Raw genomic sequence first — 19,904 nt, forward strand, 5'->3', positions numbered from 1 at the left:
GATTCAGACTAACACGGCTACCCCTCTGATACTTGACACCATGTGAAAATGGGGTCTCAGTCCTGGCCCTGGGTACAGGCAGGCAGTCCCCTGCACTGCCCAGAGCCCCATGCCCTGTGATGGGATGCCGGGCGGGGACAGGGCAGCCTGCTCTGAGCCAGCTGCAAGATCAGGTCCTTCCACAGAGATGCTACAGTGGGGTGCTGTACATGGAGAGCGTGTTCCCCACTCAACACGGACACTGTGCTGAAAGAGGCAAGGTCCCTAGGACCAACCAACAGGATCACAGGTCCCGGAGGGAAGCTCTGTACAGCAGGGTGTGACGGCACGTTGGGGGTTCTGTCTCCTGCACCCCGAAATGGCACAAACAGACTGCACCAGCCGGTGGAATTGAGGGTGGTTTATTGCTCCTCCAGCACAGCGCAGCACAGATGTAATCTGGTTACAGGAACTGGCGCTAAGAGGCCTCAGTGCCCCCCCTTTGAGATAGGGGAGTCCCAGCCCCCTCCCCAGCTCCTTATTCCCTGCCTTCCAGACAGGAACTACTAACCCCCTTCCAGCCCTGCCCCCCAGTCAGGGCAGCATTCCACCTTCCTTTGTTCCTCTTCATGGGGGGTGTCTGGCCACTGGTTCAACAAGTTTGGCATTACCTTGGCCTAGTGAGGTTTTCCCTGCTGGGTCTTGCTCCAGACAGCAGGGGTCACCACAGCCCAGCAAGTACCCCCACTACGTCACACAGGGTGACAGAGTGGGGGCTACAGATGGACTGGAAGAGAAAAATAGGTGGGAGGTGACTCCACGATCCACAGGAAAAGGACGGGGAGTTGGACGCTGCTCTTGCCCTTTTCCCGTAACAGAAAGAGGAAAGGGCACCTGATGCAATCTGAGCAACATGATTTATAGGGGTACAAGGAAATATTTCAACCCACATCTAACTAACCTGTGGAATTCACTGCTGCAGGATATTGTTGAATCTAATTGCTCAGTAAGGTTTCTATTAAAGATCAGCTAGATATACAAACAACAGCCCGGACAGTGACACCAGCCTGGACAAGTTACACTGTTGCCTCTCGTGATGGATAGGAGGAGTGCTGGCCTTTTCTCAACATCCCAGCATTCAGTAACCAAAGGGTTAAACCTTTGGTTTAGATAGAAAGTAGCTAGAAAGTATCAGCAAGGAGCCAGCAGAACCAATGGGAAAGAAAGTATCGAAACTGGTATTGAAAGACATATCTGCCTGCTTTTTTTTGAGAGCATTTTAAGTCAGGAAAAGGGAGAACTAGGCAGGACTACCATGACTAGAAAGTATACTGGGCATGGAACTGGACTAGACCTTGAAGTACAGGTATGTGAGTAAGAGGGGAAATATGTATTTAGACATGATCAGGTTAACCAAACAACCCCCCCCCCCCCGCCCCAATGCTGTGACTAAGATGTATTCCAGGGATGGAATTCTCTGGGGTTTCCGTATGCACGCCCAAGATGGAGAGGTCAGCTAGCAGAGATTAGGGTTCCCCATGCCCTCTTGTGGTAAGAGAGCTTGGGGTACCCCTCTGGAAGAAGTTCCCAACTGCTTTCCTTCTGAGTACAAAGGTTCCCCCCGTCATTTGTGTGGTGGCAACAACTACCCAAGGCCAGGGAGTCTGCGACCTTGGGGAGCTTTTAAGCAGAAGCCTGTAGAGGTGAGGTGTTTAATGTCTCTTGCCGGTCCCCACCTTCTGCAGTCGGAGTGCCAGAGCGGGGAACAGACTTGACACCTGTTCTTACACTCCAGATCACAAGCTGATCGCAAGCAGAAGTCAGGGATGTTTCCTCTACTGACACAAAGGACACAGAAGGGTTCATTCCCCTCTTCAAATCTGGAATTTCATTCTGTTGCAGGCAGCCAGCCAGACTTGTCAGCCTGCACCCGCACGGGCAGTGTCTGTGCGCTACTCACCAGGGATTCTCAGGAGAAAAAGCACCACCAGGCATGCAAGAGACAATCCAGAGCCAGGGGACAACATAACCAGCCCAGTTTGATGTCAGAGGGGTGAGCTTCGAACACTGCAGCCTCTCAGCTCTGACCAAAGAGATGCTGAGAAGTCTGCTCTAGCTCATGGGGAGGCAGAGGGTTGGCTAAAGAAGGTCTGAGCTAGAAGCACCTGACTGGAACCCAGGAGATCTGGGTTCAATGAGAAGTGACTGTCGGGAAGATGCTCCATCAGGGTCTCCATTCCCACATGAAAATTGCCCTTGCCTGGGTTTGCTAGTTCAATGGGAAGCTCTTCAGGGCAGAGAACTGACTTACACGGTGTTGTACAGCACCTAGCGCAGCAAGGCCTAGATCTCAGTGGTGTTCCCTAGACCAGGGGTAGGGAGTGTGCCGGTGAGGGAGTGATGGGCCGGATCCAGCCTTATTACTACAGGGCAGGTGGAGACGCTTTAAACAGCAGGCTGCTAATTGCTCTGCAGTCTGTGCAGGGAGGAGAAAGCTTTGAGCCCTTTCCCCAGCCCCTAGCAAAATCCCTCAGCTCCTATTGGTCAATTTCCAGCCAATGGGAACTGAGAAAGTTTGCGGCAGGCAGGGCCAGGGAATAAAGCCTCCTCACACACACACACACCATTCTTTCCCCCCCACTGGAGCACAACAGCCCACAGCCTGTGTTAGGTTCCTGCTGAGCTGCTGGCTGGGAGCTGCCTAGATAAGTGCCTTCCAGCCAGAGTCTTCCTCTGGCACCCCCTTCCCTTTTCTCTCTCTCCCACCCCCACCCCCAACTACCTGCCCTGCATCACCACCCGAACTCTCCACACACTCTTTACCCCCCTCCTCCCAGGTCACAACTCCCTCCCAGACTCTGCACCCCCTCCCACACCACTTCCCCAGGCCAGAATCCTCTCCTGCACCCTCTCTCCATCCTGGACCCTGCACCCCAAGCTCCTGGCCTAGATCACAGCCCCCTCCTTCACCCAACCTCCCTCCTGCACCCCAGTCCCCTGTCCCATGCTCCCTTCTACACCCCACCCACTGTCCCAGACCCCACACCCTCTCCACAGGAGCGTGGCCCCTGACCACTTACCACAATCTTGGCATGCTCTTCCCCCCCATTCAAAATTAATGCCCACCCCTGTGCTGGGCTCAGCTTCTTACACAGCAGCAGTGGTCACTGGCCAGGAACCTCTTGAAAAGCTCCAGAACCATCCCCACCATCCCCCCCCCCCCCCATTGTCTCTGTTGCTGAGTCTCCTTTGCCTTAGTTCCCGTCACTGAGGAGCTCTGCAGGAAGCAGGGCTTCCAGTTGGGGTTGGGTTGGGACCATGTGGCCCAACCCCCCACAGTTCTGAGGGGCTCCCCACCAATTGCCACAGCTGTGGGCTAGATTGCTGAAGTCCAGGCATTCTTAAAGCGACAGTTCCTGCTTTCAAGCCAATACCCAGAGCTGGTAGATGAAGAGGGGGAGGGGAATGCCCCAGGGGACGGGGAGCACAGATGCCGAGAGCTTTCTGACCTGGACTGTTCCCCCACGTCAGTGGCTAAGGGCGACATACAGATGCTTTTGGTTCTGCAGCCCTTAGGCAAGATTTGCTACTGTAACCAGACAGCGCAGCAGCCCCAGCCACAGCCCTTCAGCCCACGGCCTGCCCCACAGAGGCAGCACTTGGGCCGTTCATGGGCCAACCTTCCCCACCCCCAACTTCTGCTGTGGCTTATGTCTGCTGCAGACACCTGGATCCTTCTTTCCCTCCCCCGGCTCCCAGCTGCTACTGCCTGAGACTCACTGCCAATTTCTCCCCTCCTCACAGCCAGCAGAGCTACCCTAGAGCTTCCCCTGGTGGGTGCGGGCCAGGGCACTTGGCAGTGGGCACCAGGCTCCCCTGCCATGCTGTGGCCAATAATTTTACTGAGGGGCTGTTCCAAGATTTTGGTAAGTGGCCAAAGGCCACACTTCTGTGGAGGGCATGCGGGTCTGGGACAGCAGGAAGGGAGCTTGGGATAGAGGACTGGGGTGCAGGAGGGCTTGCGAGGCCTTAGAGGGAGTTTGGGTGAAGGAGGGGGCTGTGCAGGGTCCAGGATGGGGGAAGGGTGCAGGAGCAGAGTCTGGCCTAGGGCAGGGATATAGGAGGGGGTGCAGGGTCTGGGAGGGAGTTGTGACTTGGGAAGAGGGGGCAGAGAAAGTGGGTGCCTTTGGCAGGTAGTTGCAGGGGAAGAGGGTGCTAGGGGCAGGCTCTGGCTAGGAAGCACTTACCTCGGTGACTCCCAGGCAGCAGCCCTGCAGGAACCTGAAACAGACTCCATGCCTGTGGGCTGCTCCCATGGCTCTGCTCCGTAGGAGGGAGAGAAGCTGGGAGTGAGGAGGCTTTAGTCACTGTCCCTGCTGGCAGCAAAATTTCTCAGCTCCTATTGGCTGGAAACTGACCAATGGGAGCTGAAGGATTTTGCTAGTGGGCGGGGACAGCACACAAAGCTTTCTCCTCCCTGCACAGACTGCAGAGCAATTAGCTTCAAGCTGTTGAAAGCGGCTCCACCTGCCCGGTAGTGAGCGGCTGATTTTCCAGAAAAACTGGCCAGTCTAGACACAGCCCAGTGGTCTCCGACCTTTTTAAGTACAAGATCACTTTTTCAATTTAAGTGCAATGTAAGATCTACCTCAAACCCCAAAATCCTCGCCCCACTTCCTTCGTGCCCCTTCTCCAAGGTCCTGACCCTGCTCACTCGGTCCTCCCTTCCACATTCTCCCTCCCTTTCACCAGGCAGGGGCAGAGGGTTGGGGCACAGATTCTGGTCTTGGGCTAAGGGATTTGGAGTGTGAGGGTGGCTCTGAGCTGAGCCAGGGGCAGGGAGTTGAGGTGTCAGAGGGGGGAGTGTTCAGGGTACAGGCTCAGTAAAGAAGTTTGCATCCAGGGGGCTCAGGGCTAGGGCAGGTGGTTGGGGTGCAGGAGGGGGTTCATGACTGGGGCATGGGTTTGGAGCAGGCTCCAGATAGACACTGCTTGCCTCAGGTGGCTCCTGGGTGGTGGTGCAGTGGGAATGAAGCAGGATGACCCCTGCCCTGGCCCTGCACTGCTCTCAAAAGCAGCCAGAAAACTCGCCCCATTGCAAGCCCTGTTGTGTCCCCACCTTTTCTGTGGAGATAGAATATAGGGTGGAAGAGGGGGGATCCTGACATCTGCACCCCCTCCTCTACTTTCCCTGCCCAGCAAGCAGGAGGCTCCCGGGGGAGTGGGGACGCAGCTCCAAGGCAAAGGGCAGGAGACAAGCAGCAGTGCAGGGAAGGGCAGCTGAAGTGCTGCACTTGGTAGCCTCCTGGCCAAACCAGTCAAGATCACCTGTCAGAGGCTCCAAGATCTAGCAGTGGATCCCGATCGACTGGTTGGTGACCACTGATCTCCAGTGAGCCTCAAGGGCAAATGCACTTTACATCCCACACTAAAGACAATATTTGTAGCCAGTCCTGAAATGAACTCACTTCAGGGTTGGCTACAAATATTGTCTTTGGTGTGAGATGTAAAGTGCATTTGACTGGTCCTTTGGGACTGGGAATAACCTGAATATTGCTGGGCTCTTTGGTGCAAGGGACCATCTATCACAGAAGGAGGATCACCCGGGTAGCGAAACAGACCAGAATACCCAGGGGGACTCTCTCTGACTCCAGATTACGGCGTTATGGACTGAGGAGTTCACACTGGATAACTGATTGGGAAACCTATGTAGAGAACTCACAGCTAGTCTGGGCTTTGGGCCTTTTCCGAACAGTCTGCCCTGAGGTCGGTAGCCTGAGTCACTGCAGGACAGCGGGCAGGGCCTTCTGGCTCCAGCATCCTCTCAGATGCAGGACGTCAAACGATCCCCTCCCATGGTAGGAAACCAGGACATGCTCCCTGAAACCCTCCTCTCCCTCTGGCCCCACACAGAGAATGCGGGATGTGTCCCTTGAGGTGGGACGGACCAGCGGTTCAGGGGCAGATCAGCCCAAGGCTCTGCAGGGCGGGGGGAGTTGAAGCATTGCCAGGGCGGTTTATTTTCACACAAAGTATCACTCAGACATCTCCTGCCTTCTCACCGCTGAGCGGAGGCAGCCGGCAGTGTCCACGTAGCAGTGGGGGCTGCACCATCACTGGACACGGTCCTGTCATAGATCCATAAATGCAAAGCCCCCAAGGGACCGTTGTGCTCATCTAGTCTGACCTGCTCCCTAGCAAGGGCCCTGCCAAATTCACAGTCCGTTTTGGTCCATTTCATGATTGTCTGGATTTGAAACTGGTAAATTTCATTACTGCTTTTATTTAAATCTGAAATTATACAACGTTGTCATTGTAGGGGTCCTGCTACAAAACAAAGTGGGGGGGCTGCAAGATTATTGGGGGTGGGTGGGAGTTGCGGTACGGCTAATCCCCTGCGCTGCGGCTGGTGGCAGAGCTGCCTGCAGAGCAGGGTTGCTGGCCAGGATCCCAGCTCTGGAGGCAGAGCCAGCAGCAGCAGCACAGCAATAAGGGTGGCCTGGTGTGCTATTGCCACCCTTGCTTGTGTGCTGCTGCTGGTGCCGCTGCCGGGGTGAAGCCTTCAAAGCTGGGCACCCAGCCAACACACACCGCTCCCCGGCACCCGGCTGTGAAGGTAGTACAGAAGGAAGGACAGGAATCCGTGCTCCCCCCCCCCAATAACTGTGCAACTCTCCTGCAATTCTCTTTGGAATGAGAACCCTGAAATTGAAAAGTTCATCTCATCCCTGTGAAATCTGCATAGTACGGGGGGAAGTGCACAAGAGACCCCATTTCATGGTGGGAGACAGATTTCATGGTCTGTGACATGTTTTACATGGCCATGAATTCAGTCAGACAGCACAGGGGTAAGAGGGCGAGAGGGGGCAGGGAGCCGAGTCGGGGTCCTGCCAGAGGCTGTGCCCTCAGGAGGGCAGTGAGCGGTGGGTGCGTCCATCAGAGACTCAGCTTCCCAGGCCAGAGGGGCCGTTCTGCTCCTCTGGTCTGACCCTCCCTGCAGCACAGGCCAGAGACCTGCCTGGACAATCCCGACAGCGGCTCCTTCAGAGAAACATCCAGCCTGGGCTGAAACAGCGTCACTGACGGAGCATCCACCACGGTCCTTGGCAAACGGCCCCGGTTAGTTCCTCTCCCCGGGAACATTTCGGCCTCATTTCCAGGCTGACTTGGTCTGGTTTCCAGTTACAGACACGGATGGGGCATCACCCTGGTACTGGCAAGCTAGACGAGTCTGTGATTAAATGTTTGTTTCCTGGGTCATGTCCTCCCCTAACCATCGCTTTCTTAAGCCTGGGCTCCATGGGACAGGCCAGCAGGGGGTGCTGCAGCTCCACCATCTGGGGGCTGGTCTCCGGGCTGCGGGCAGAGGCTGCAGACAGAGCAGGTGGCAGGCGGGGAGCGGGCGAGAACATCGGGGAACAGACCAGGGGCTGCAAAGGGAAGAATCCAACAGGGGAGTGAGGAGGGCCAGGCAGTGACCCTGCCCTTAGCCCAGTGGTTGCAGGGGGGCTGCTGCTCCAGGCTCAGCTCCCAACTCCCCTGCACCTGGCAGCCTGCACGTACCCCCAGCAAGGTGGGAGAACAAGCACCGGCTTCCCAGTGCGCTGCTGCTCCTCCCCTCCCCCCCCCCCGTCCCCAGGAGGCTTCACCACTGCTCCCATTGGCTGTGGGACATGGTGGCTGGGAGGGGCACGGACAGATGAGCATCCTCCAATTCCTTCATGCCCAGACCCTGCACCTTCATCGCCCTCATGGACCCCTCCTGCCAAGAGCCTGCATCCCCAGCCCACACTGTGCTCCCCCCAACAAGCTGGGGAAGCCGGAGCTGGAGCCTCATGAAGGAAGGTCCATCGGGCTTCCACAACCGGCTCCCAGCTGGGCGTGCAGCACTGAGGGTCAAGCTGGAGTCCACCTGAAGGTGGCTGCAGACCAACTGAGGTTCAGACGACAACTTGAGACCCCGTGAACTAAGGAGCCTAGCTGGTACCCTGAATGGCTGGTTCGATCCCTCTGTACAAACCCGGCACAGGACAGAGCCAGGGGCCTGCAATGCCTGGTGCTCGGACAGGAGTGGGACTCTCGTTTTGGAGTGAGGGGGGGTGGAATACCCCAGGGCAGGATTCCCAGCAGCTGGCCAGCCCTGCCAGCTCTCCGTTGAGCCCCCCCTCCCCCAAACCAGCAGCACCCACTCCCCGGGGCAGAGCGATTCATCGCCCCCTTGTGCCTAATCCTCAGGGCCTCTGATGTCTGGTAAGGGCAGCAGCTAGTGCCTGGTCACATGGTCTCCTGGTGATGGGGCCACCTGGCCTCTAGGAACAGGACTGGGAAACCCACCAGGTCACTAGTGATCAGGGCCAGCCTGGGACCGGGAGGGCAGGTCTGTGTCCTATGAGCAGCCCCAGAGACCTCCAGCAACACCGACTCCCTGTGAGGTTTGAACCTTCCTGCTCTGCTCCCGGGCTGCAGCATTAAGTGCAGTTCTCTCTGGTTCCTTTCTAACGCCCCAGAGCAACTCACAGAGAAGCTGCATTTCCCTGGTTACTCCTTACCCCTCAGGAAGAGGAAGAGGAGGAAGGCTCCAGTCAGCATCTTCTCCAGGACGAGCCCGATCCAGAGAGCCGGGCTGGACAACAGGCTCTGACCTGCAGTGGAAATTCCTCAGATCAGCCCATGGGCAGGAGCCTCCCACGGCCAAGAGCCCAGCTGGTTCCTGGCCATCCCGCCCTCGCGCCGGGCACCTTCCATGGGCTGGGCGAGTTCTCCCCTGGGAACAGCCGCTTGTTAATGGCCTCTGCAGTTTGTGCAGCTCTGCCTGGCGCACACACACACACACACACACACACACACACACACACACACACCCCCCTCTCAGGCTGTGGTCTGGCCCCAGGGAGCCTGGACTCTGGCGTGGAGCCCTCGGGCTTTGCAGAGCAGGAGGTCAAGGGCTCAGGAGCCTCCTGCACTTTTATCTGAGAGCCTCAAATCACAACATCCCTGAGCTGGGAGAGACCTTGGGGCACCAGCTCTGCAGAGGGACCAGGTCTGAGTTCCCCTCCATGGGACATTCACACGCTCCAGGGAGTATCAGCCCTGGGCACAGAGTGTGGCCACAGCGACATTTCCTGCCCTTCCCCTCACCCCGGAGAGCAGAGCTAGACCCCTGGACTAAGAGGCACCGGTACCCTGAGGAGCTGCACTGGGGGGCTGGGTGAAATGGCCCCTGGGCTCCGCAGGGGAGACCTGGCGTTTCCTAGCAGGAGCAGGGGAGGCGCCAGCTCCACGTTTACCTGGGTCAGATGAAGCGGGATCTTTGCCAGGCTCTGTGGGTGGCAGGGAGACTCTCAGCGTGGCGCTGTCATTGATGGGGGGCTGGGAATCGTGCACAGCCCGACAGGTGAACACAGACTGGTTCCTCTGCTCGGTTGCTCTGACCTCCAGGGAGCTCTGCAACGTGAACGTCCCATTTGGATTCTCCGTCATGTTAGAGGATTTCCCCAGATCCGTCTCATTTCCATTCTCCAGCCAGCTGAGACTGGCCCCCAGCGGGTAGAACCCCTCCGCGCGGCAGGTGAACGTCACAGACTCGTTCCGTGCGACCGGCCCCGCCGGGTCAGAGCCCACTCGCAGCCTGGGTGGAACTGACAACACACAAACACCCTGCGCTCAGCATCGCCTGAAATTCCCCTTCTCCTGCGGGGCTGGAGGGAAATTACAGGGCTGGGCCGATCGACCTTCCCGCCGCGCCCACGTCCCACCTGGCCCCAGGGCCCTGCCTGGAGCATCTTCAGATCTGACTGGAATCTCTTCCTTAAGCCGGGCTCATCCCACCAATCCTGCCAGGCACGTATCTGGGCATCCTCTCCCCTGTCCCAGAGGCCCCATTGCCCCTTGCTGGGCAGGGCCCTCTCTGATCCCCACAGGCCCTTCTGTCCCACATGGGCAGGGGTTGCCTGTGCACAGTGATGACACTTGGCCCGTCCACAGCACCTCCCCTCTGAGGATCTCTAAGCATCTCCCCCAGTGCAGGAACTTGCCCTCCCCATTGCCCGGCAGGTGGGTGACCAGAATCCAGGTGGCCCTGGGCCTCTCCTGGAGCCTGTGGTGGCTGGTAAATGAGTCCCCTGGCCCTGCCCCTTGCTGCCCAGGGGAGAGCTCCACTCACAGATGGGGGGAGGGGCCTGGCAAGGCAATTCTATAAAAACCAACAGACTTAGCTGGGACCAAAACGCACCCAGAGGGCAACAGATCCGTCTCCGGTGCCCTTCCCCTGCCCAGTGGCAGAGCCCCCAGTGCTCAGCCCCGGCTGGGCTCCTACCTCGCAGGGCGTGGCTGAGGTTGTACGTCCCACGCAGGGGAGCCGCTAAGGCGCTGTGCTCTATCTGACAGGTGAGCTGGGAGCGGGCGTCTCCTGCGCTCAGGTTCAGCCCCACGGTGCTGGACACGTTGTAGGAGACGTTCTCGTGTTCGGGGAGAACCCGGGTCTGGGGGGCCGGCAGTGGGACCCCATTTTTGAGCCAGGTCACAGTGATGTCTCTGGGGGAGAATCCTCCAGACGTGCAGGTGAAATTCACTGGGGTGCCCGGCTCTGCCCTGCTGGGGGGGCCGGACACAGACGGGGCCGACGGCCTGGCTGTGGGGAGAAGTGTTTATCAGCCAGGCAGAGCCCCCTGTGACTGACAGCCCCTCCCCCCGCCCCACGGGGCCTGCTCCCCACAGGACAGCCTGAGATGGGGGAGCCACAGCCCCGCCCCTGAGCTCATGCCAAGGAGGATGGGGCCAGGCTAGGAGAGTCCTTGCTGGGTCACAGCCAAGGCAGAAGAACCCCCCAGGCACTGCCTGGCTGCAGCCGAGCCCTGGGCCCACAGGCAGAGAGCTGCAGGGGGAGGGGAGACACCCCAGGACAGTGTCTGGCCCCAGCTCAGTCCTGCTAAGTGAGGGGGGCTGTGGGGTGGGTGGGGGTTGGGTGTGGAGGGGGAGGGCTCTGACTGGAGGTGCTGGCTCTGACGTGGGGCTGGGGATGAGGCGTGTGGGGGGGTTCAGGAAGGGTCTGCAGGCTGGTGCCAAGAGTCTGGCGTGGGGGAGTGGCCCTAGATCACCAGTTAGGGGGTGGGAGCAGCTCGGCTGGGGGCTCAGAGTCAGGGAGGGAGCTGGGGCGTGGGAGGTGCAGGGGGATTAGGACGCTGGGATGTGGGAGTGGCTGGGGGTGCTGTCTCGGGGAGGGAGCTGGGATGTGTGAGGGGGTGCAGGGCTGGGGCAGGGGTTGGGATGTGGGGCGCTTACTTCGGGCAGCTTCTTTTGGTCGCGTGGAACCACCTGTCTCTCCCCTCCTCCCCCCGCCCAACGACCACCTGCAGGCACCGTCCCCGCAGCTCCCCTTGGCTGCCAGGAAGTGCGGACCCGGAACAAAGGGATTGAGTGAGTGTAGCCCCTAAGCCCCCTAGTCTGGCTACTGAGTCAACACCCGACCCACCCCCACTGCACAGCCCGGGGGTTCCTCTTTCAGGGCAGCAATTCCTGGGCTAGGACAGAAATCGCCCCCCCCAAAGATCCACAGCCCCCCATCCAGGGGCAGGACTCCTCCAGCCCCACTTCGCTGCAGGCTCGGTGGGAAACCCAAATCCCCGGTGACTGTCTGGGCTGAGCCGGGTTTGTTCCCCTCCCTGGTACCGGCCCCGGGGGGAGGGGCGTGTGGCCGGCTGGGAGCTCGCACTCACCGCTCACAGACACGTTCGTGCCAGCGCCGGATCCGATCTCCTCATCGCCTCCCAGCCCCTTCTTGAACATCACACAGCGATAGGTCCCGGCGTCCTCGGGGCGGGTGTCATTGATGCGGATGGAGTAGTCGGTGTCAGTGTTGGTCACCCTCGTCACCCGGGGGAATGATCCTTTTTCTTCATAAACCAGCTGGCGGGTGGGGCCCGAGCCCTTGAACCACTTCGTGGGTCCTGCCGGAGGGTTCCCAGTCACAGAGCAGAGCAGGGTGAGAGTCTCTCCCGCTGACACCGACACGGCGCCCTGGGGCTGCAGCAGCTGGAACTCCTGGGCCCCGGCCCCTGGAAGGAGAGAACAGGCCGGGCTGGGGGAGGCTGTTTGAGAAGCCCCATCCCGCAGCAGCAGGGGGCTGAGTCCCCCGCCAGGGCACCGCTCTTTGATCCTGCTCCCAGCTCTGCCCAGAGCCGCGCCCTGCCCAGAGGGGCTTTCGCTGCCAGGGGAGGGGCTGTGTCCTTCTGCAGCGCCCCCTGCAGGCTGCCCCAGAGCCGCCTTTCCCACGCTCTGCCCTGGCTCCTGGGAGCAGCAGGGACCAGGCAGCTGTTGCGCTGAGTGTGAGCAGGGGGCTGGGTAGACACAGCTCTGACAGCTCTGACAGACCTATGGGTTGCAGCCGCCCCAGCAGCCCCGTGGGACCAGGAGTCGTGGTGGCCCGGAGGGGCTGGGGGCCACAGCAGTCCCACAGGAGCCGATGTTCACCATGGAACAGACACATTTTCTCAGTTATTCATTATTAATTTTTTTTACTGCTCTACTTAAGGAGAAATCATTGAAGCCACCACCTGCCAGAGTTGCTGCCCGCACACTAAGGACACCAACAATTGTCTAGTGAGACCCTGGGTTACCAGCTGTCCTGTTCCAGAGCACAGGCTGATCCCAAGCTGGGGACAGGAAGGTTCTCGGGACAGAACACACACAAGGGTTTCTTGCTCCCTCCAAAGCGTCTGCAATTTCCCTCTGTTGCAAGCAGCCAGACACAGACTTGCTGGTCCTCGTGCACACGGGCAGTGTCTGTGCGCTACTCACCAGGGATTCCCAGGAGAAGCAGCAGCACCAGGCATGGAAGAGACAATCCAGAGCCAGCGGTCAGCGTAGCCATGTAGTTGTCGGGGGGCGACCTTAGCACGGCCGCCTTCGCCAGCTCTGCCTGAAGGGACACTGAGATGGCTGAGGCTGAGGGTCAGACCTTCCCCTTAATGCAGAAGGAAGTGGGCAAAGTTCCTCTTTCAGGCAAATGTCACACAAGCCCAGCCTCCAGCCACAGCCCCTCAGCCCACGTCCGGCCCAGACACTGCAGCGTCCGAACGGGACTCGCTGACACACACACACCCCTGAGCCGGGCACACACAGTTCTGCTGGGCAGGGGAGGGGAAATGGTGGCTGTTCCCCAAACAGAAGCAGCATGGGGCCTGCACCACGGCCAATGTAGGCCAGAGAAGGCGTTGCCCTCCCCACACTGCCCACACTCCCCGTTGCAGAAGGGGCGGTAGAAAGGGTGGGGCCTCAGGCCTGCCTTCCCCAATTGCCCCTTTACCCACTGCCCATGGGCTGGATCCAACAGCGTGGAGTTTGTAGGACCCATGGAAATCCACGGCCAGGAGCCTGCGAGCGCCGTACATCTGCACCAGCACCAGGCCCTCTGCAGGGCTCTCCGGCTCCCTGCTGGGAGGGTGCCTGCACCAGATCCCTGGTCTGCAAGGGGAGGCCGAGAGACTGACTGTGGGGAGTGAGCCGTGCGCAATGACACAGCACCTGCAGGCTTGTGGGAAACAGAGACCCAGCTGGGTGCGGGGCTACAATTCCTAGAGAACCTGGACCACGGCAGCAGTGACCCGGCCCACGGCTCTCAGGGGGCCTGAGTCTGGCGTTGGGAGCTCCACATACACATTCCTAGCTCCTCTCCCTCTGACGGCCGGAGCCGGGATCATGACTCGGAATCGGGTTGCTTGGTGCTCAGCCATCCGCTGCTGGTGTCACACTGGCACCAGCTGGGTTCATACTCACCCTGTTCGTGGCCAGGAAGGCAGAGCTGGCGCTTGACTGGGACGTCTCTTTCCAGTGAAGGAAACGATAGAAGATGATGGGAAAACAACTTCAGAAAAGGGACGTTCCCAAAGGAGGGTAAAATGGGACAAAGCAGGGGGCAGGGAGTGACAATTAAATCCAGGCAGCGTCAGAGGGGCCAGATAAACCGTTGATGCCACAGAAAGGGTCCAGAGCTGTGGATAGAATATGAAACCCCCCTAGTGCAACAGGGTGGTGATGGATGGGAAGGGAACTTCCCTTTTCTAAACATCCCAGCAATCCATAACTAACAGGTTAGTCCCTGTGGTGTATAACTGTGTTCAAACCTTTCTAAAACTCCTGGCTGGAAACACCCCAACTCAATGGTCATCTAGGGGCCCCTTGACGCCCCTCACAGAGCAGCTCCCCAGCTCCAGCTGACGGGCAGAGCACTGCAGCAAAGATCTACTGGTTAGATGTGAATGCAGGTACACAGCACTGCCTCAGCATTTCGCAATGTGGCTTTTCCTTGCGAGACCCTTTTTCGCTTAATTTCTAATATTGCCTCAGAAACACATCAAAATCCTGACACACGTTGTAGCGAACCCCTCGCATCTCTTAATCGATGAGATTTGCTTGGGACACTTACCTTCAGAAAAACGTATCCTTCATTATGTCGGAGAAGAACCTTTCAGCCACATCCATCCCTTCCACCAATTACCCTCAGCAGTGAAGTGTATTTGGAGAATTTTTCAAGAAAATCTACAGTATTCCCACACTTTGGCTTCAGCCAGCTGTGGCTATGGTTGCACACATTCCCTTATATGGGTTTTCCTTGTGAGACACTTTTCCATCAATTTCTTTGTAGAGAACTCCTCAAATCCCTTCATGGACGAGATTTGCTTGGCACACTCCACAGGGAAGGGGCAGCTGCGTGTCACCTTCTGCCAATGCCCTGGGGTCATTCTGCCTCTTGATGCCCCTCACAGGGCAGCTCCCAAGCCCCAGCCGCCGGGCAGAGCTCTGCAGCAAAGTGCTGCACACAGAGATGCTCACCAGCCAGGGAACCCCCATCAGAGGAGACAAGAACTGAGGAGAGGGGATAGAGTAAGAACCAAGGGTCAGCTCCAAGCATGGAAAGAGTTAACAGCGGGGTGCTCAGGACTGATGGCAGGTGCTCCTGGTAGCTGTAGATTAATGAATGAGCCACAGGAGCAGTTGCACAGCCAGGGGGCAGTATAACACTCTGCTGATCACTCAGCACTGGGGGCCGTGTGGGGGATGCCGAGCAAAGCAGCTGATGGTCCCTGTAGCTGCTCAGGACACAGACCGAGGCGGCACCGTGGGCAGCTCAGTGAGGACGTTTCTCAGCTCACGGGCTGCAGAAGGAAAGGGATGAGCCAGGAGAGTCTGTGAAAATGGGCAAAAGCGACGAGGAGTCCTGTGGCACCTTATAGACTAACTGAAGTGTAGGAGCATAAGCTTTCGTGGGCAAAGACCCACTTTGTCAGATGCATGCATCTGACGAAGTGGGTCTTTGCCCACGAAAGCTTATGCTCCTACACTTCAGTTAGTCTATAAGGTGCCACAGGACTCCTCGTCGCTTTTGCAGATTCAGACTAACACGGCTACCCCTCTGATACTTGACACCATGTGAAAATGGGGTCTCAGTCCTGGCCCTGGGTACAGGCAGGCAGTCCCCTGCACTGCCCAGAGCCCCATGCCCTGTGATGGGATGCCGGGCGGGGACAGGGCAGCCTGCTCTGAGCCAGCTGCAAGATCAGGTCCTTCCACAGAGATGCTACAGTGGGGTGCTGTACATGGAGAGCGTGTTCCCCACTCAACACGGACACTGTGCTGAAAGAGGCAAGGTCCCTAGGACCAACCAACAGGATCACAGGTCCCGGAGGGAAGCTCTGTACAGCAGGGTGTGACGGCACGTTGGGGGTTCTGTCTCCTGCACCCCGAAATGGCACAAACAGACTGCACCAGCCGGTGGAATTGAGGGTGGTTTATTGCTCCTCCAGCACAGCGCAGCACAGATGTAATCTGGTTACAGGAACTGGCGCTAAGAGGCCTCAGTGCCCCCCCTTTGAGATAGGGGAGTCCCAGCCCCCTCCCCAGCTCCTTATTCCCTGCCTTCCAGACAGGAACTACTAACCCCCTTCCAGCCCTGCCCCCCAGTCAGGGCAGCATTCCACCTTCCTTTGTTCCTCTTCATGGGGGGTGTCTGGCCACTGGTTCAACAAGTTTGGCATTACCTTGGCCTAGTGAGGTTTTCCCTGCTGGGTCTTGCTCCAGACAGCAGGGGTCACCACAGCCCAGCAAGTACCCCCACTACGTCACACAGGGTGACAGAGTGGGGGCTACAGATGGACTGGAAGAGAAAAATAGGTGGGAGGTGACTCCACGATCCACAGGAAAAGGACGGGGAGTTGGACGCTGCTCTTGCCCTTTTCCCGTAACAGAAAGAGGAAAGGGCACCTGATGCAATCTGAGCAACATGATTTATAGGGGTACAAGGAAATATTTCAACCCACATCTAACTAACCTGTGGAATTCACTGCTGCAGGATATTGTTGAATCTAATTGCTCAGTAAGGTTTCTATTAAAGATCAGCTAGATATACAAACAACAGCCCGGACAGTGACACCAGCCTGGACAAGTTACACTGTTGCCTCTCGTGATGGATAGGAGGAGTGCTGGCCTTTTCTCAACATCCCAGCATTCAGTAACCAAAGGGTTAAACCTTTGGTTTAGATAGAAAGTAGCTAGAAAGTATCAGCAAGGAGCCAGCAGAACCAATGGGAAAGAAAGTATCGAAACTGGTATTGAAAGACATATCTGCCTGCTTTTTTTTGAGAGCATTTTAAGTCAGGAAAAGGGAGAACTAGGCAGGACTACCATGACTAGAAAGTATACTGGGCATGGAACTGGACTAGACCTTGAAGTACAGGTATGTGAGTAAGAGGGGAAATATGTATTTAGACATGATCAGGTTAACCAAACAACCCCCCCCCCCCGCCCCAATGCTGTGACTAAGATGTATTCCAGGGATGGAATTCTCTGGGGTTTCCGTATGCACGCCCAAGATGGAGAGGTCAGCTAGCAGAGATTAGGGTTCCCCATGCCCTCTTGTGGTAAGAGAGCTTGGGGTACCCCTCTGGAAGAAGTTCCCAACTGCTTTCCTTCTGAGTACAAAGGTTCCCCCCGTCATTTGTGTGGTGGCAACAACTACCCAAGGCCAGGGAGTCTGCGACCTTGGGGAGCTTTTAAGCAGAAGCCTGTAGAGGTGAGGTGTTTAATGTCTCTTGCCGGTCCCCACCTTCTGCAGTCGGAGTGCCAGAGCGGGGAACAGACTTGACACCTGTTCTTACACTCCAGATCACAAGCTGATCGCAAGCAGAAGTCAGGGATGTTTCCTCTACTGACACAAAGGACACAGAAGGGTTCATTCCCCTCTTCAAATCTGGAATTTCATTCTGTTGCAGGCAGCCAGCCAGACTTGTCAGCCTGCACCCGCACGGGCAGTGTCTGTGCGCTACTCACCAGGGATTCTCAGGAGAAAAAGCACCACCAGGCATGCAAGAGACAATCCAGAGCCAGGGGACAACATAACCAGCCCAGTTTGATGTCAGAGGGGTGAGCTTCGAACACTGCAGCCTCTCAGCTCTGACCAAAGAGATGCTGAGAAGTCTGCTCTAGCTCATGGGGAGGCAGAGGGTTGGCTAAAGAAGGTCTGAGCTAGAAGCACCTGACTGGAACCCAGGAGATCTGGGTTCAATGAGAAGTGACTGTCGGGAAGATGCTCCATCAGGGTCTCCATTCCCACATGAAAATTGCCCTTGCCTGGGTTTGCTAGTTCAATGGGAAGCTCTTCAGGGCAGAGAACTGACTTACACGGTGTTGTACAGCACCTAGCGCAGCAAGGCCTAGATCTCAGTGGTGTTCCCTAGACCAGGGGTAGGGAGTGTGCCGGTGAGGGAGTGATGGGCCGGATCCAGCCTTATTACTACAGGGCAGGTGGAGACGCTTTAAACAGCAGGCTGCTAATTGCTCTGCAGTCTGTGCAGGGAGGAGAAAGCTTTGAGCCCTTTCCCCAGCCCCTAGCAAAATCCCTCAGCTCCTATTGGTCAATTTCCAGCCAATGGGAACTGAGAAAGTTTGCGGCAGGCAGGGCCAGGGAATAAAGCCTCCTCACACACACACACACCATTCTTTCCCCCCCACTGGAGCACAACAGCCCACAGCCTGTGTTAGGTTCCTGCTGAGCTGCTGGCTGGGAGCTGCCTAGATAAGTGCCTTCCAGCCAGAGTCTTCCTCTGGCACCCCCTTCCCTTTTCTCTCTCTCCCACCCCCACCCCCAACTACCTGCCCTGCATCACCACCCGAACTCTCCACACACTCTTTACCCCCCTCCTCCCAGGTCACAACTCCCTCCCAGACTCTGCACCCCCTCCCACACCACTTCCCCAGGCCAGAATCCTCTCCTGCACCCTCTCTCCATCCTGGACCCTGCACCCCAAGCTCCTGGCCTAGATCACAGCCCCCTCCTTCACCCAACCTCCCTCCTGCACCCCAGTCCCCTGTCCCATGCTCCCTTCTACACCCCACCCACTGTCCCAGACCCCACACCCTCTCCACAGGAGCGTGGCCCCTGACCACTTACCACAATCTTGGCATGCTCTTCCCCCCCATTCAAAATTAATGCCCACCCCTGTGCTGGGCTCAGCTTCTTACACAGCAGCAGTGGTCACTGGCCAGGAACCTCTTGAAAAGCTCCAGAACCATCCCCACCATCCCCCCCCCCCCCCATTGTCTCTGTTGCTGAGTCTCCTTTGCCTTAGTTCCCGTCACTGAGGAGCTCTGCAGGAAGCAGGGCTTCCAGTTGGGGTTGGGTTGGGACCATGTGGCCCAACCCCCCACAGTTCTGAGGGGCTCCCCACCAATTGCCACAGCTGTGGGCTAGATTGCTGAAGTCCAGGCATTCTTAAAGCGACAGTTCCTGCTTTCAAGCCAATACCCAGAGCTGGTAGATGAAGAGGGGGAGGGGAATGCCCCAGGGGACGGGGAGCACAGATGCCGAGAGCTTTCTGACCTGGACTGTTCCCCCACGTCAGTGGCTAAGGGCGACATACAGATGCTTTTGGTTCTGCAGCCCTTAGGCAAGATTTGCTACTGTAACCAGACAGCGCAGCAGCCCCAGCCACAGCCCTTCAGCCCACGGCCTGCCCCACAGAGGCAGCACTTGGGCCGTTCATGGGCCAACCTTCCCCACCCCCAACTTCTGCTGTGGCTTATGTCTGCTGCAGACACCTGGATCCTTCTTTCCCTCCCCCGGCTCCCAGCTGCTACTGCCTGAGACTCACTGCCAATTTCTCCCCTCCTCACAGCCAGCAGAGCTACCCTAGAGCTTCCCCTGGTGGGTGCGGGCCAGGGCACTTGGCAGTGGGCACCAGGCTCCCCTGCCATGCTGTGGCCAATAATTTTACTGAGGGGCTGTTCCAAGATTTTGGTAAGTGGCCAAAGGCCACACTTCTGTGGAGGGCATGCGGGTCTGGGACAGCAGGAAGGGAGCTTGGGATAGAGGACTGGGGTGCAGGAGGGCTTGCGAGGCCTTAGAGGGAGTTTGGGTGAAGGAGGGGGCTGTGCAGGGTCCAGGATGGGGGAAGGGTGCAGGAGCAGAGTCTGGCCTAGGGCAGGGATATAGGAGGGGGTGCAGGGTCTGGGAGGGAGTTGTGACTTGGGAAGAGGGGGCAGAGAAAGTGGGTGCCTTTGGCAGGTAGTTGCAGGGGAAGAGGGTGCTAGGGGCAGGCTCTGGCTAGGAAGCACTTACCTCGGTGACTCCCAGGCAGCAGCCCTGCAGGAACCTGAAACAGACTCCATGCCTGTGGGCTGCTCCCATGGCTCTGCTCCGTAGGAGGGAGAGAAGCTGGGAGTGAGGAGGCTTTAGTCACTGTCCCTGCTGGCAGCAAAATTTCTCAGCTCCTATTGGCTGGAAACTGACCAATGGGAGCTGAAGGATTTTGCTAGTGGGCGGGGACAGCACACAAAGCTTTCTCCTCCCTGCACAGACTGCAGAGCAATTAGCTTCAAGCTGTTGAAAGCGGCTCCACCTGCCCGGTAGTGAGCGGCTGATTTTCCAGAAAAAC

The 19,904-nt window shown here is 57.8% G+C and overlaps 1 protein-coding gene across 2 annotated transcripts; it reads right to left on the bottom strand.

The window, feature by feature from the left end:
- Positions 1-5,737: 5,737 nt before the first annotated feature.
- LOC142818823 (signal-regulatory protein beta-1-like) lies at positions 5,738-12,940 on the bottom strand. Of its 2 annotated transcripts, none has more exons than XM_075900914.1 (6): positions 12,775-12,940; positions 11,694-12,032; positions 10,295-10,609; positions 9,267-9,617; positions 8,529-8,621; positions 5,738-7,409 (listed from the first exon to the last, which is right to left on the bottom strand). In XM_075900914.1, exons 1-6 carry the CDS (start codon positions 12,845-12,847, stop codon positions 7,264-7,266), a joined length of 1,317 nt encoding a protein of 438 aa, XP_075757029.1. In that variant the 5' UTR covers positions 12,848-12,940; the 3' UTR covers positions 5,738-7,263. The 2 variants fall into 2 exon arrangements, with proteins under 2 accessions (XP_075757029.1, XP_075757030.1); XM_075900915.1 differs by having other exon boundaries at positions 7,271-7,409; positions 8,497-8,621.
- Between the last annotated feature and the right edge of the window lie 6,964 nt (positions 12,941-19,904).

Source organism: Pelodiscus sinensis, chromosome 18, assembly GCF_049634645.1.
Source record: "Pelodiscus sinensis isolate JC-2024 chromosome 18, ASM4963464v1, whole genome shotgun sequence".
NCBI lineage: Eukaryota > Metazoa > Chordata > Testudines > Trionychidae > Pelodiscus > Pelodiscus sinensis.

Bases quoted from the DNA above. Each gene is read 5' to 3' on its own strand.
- LOC142818823 (XM_075900914.1), bottom strand. From the start codon at position 12,847: ATGGCTACGCTGACCGCTGGCTCTGGATTGTCTCTTCCATGCCTGGTG. The intron at 12,033-12,774 runs GTGAGTAGCGCA...CTCTCCTTCCAG, and splicing joins GCTTCTCCTGGGAATCCCTG to GGGCCGGGGCCCAGGAGTTC. The intron at 9,618-10,294 runs GTAGGAGCCCAG...GTGTGTTGTCAG, and splicing joins CCTCAGCCACGCCCTGCGAG to TTCCACCCAGGCTGCGAGTG.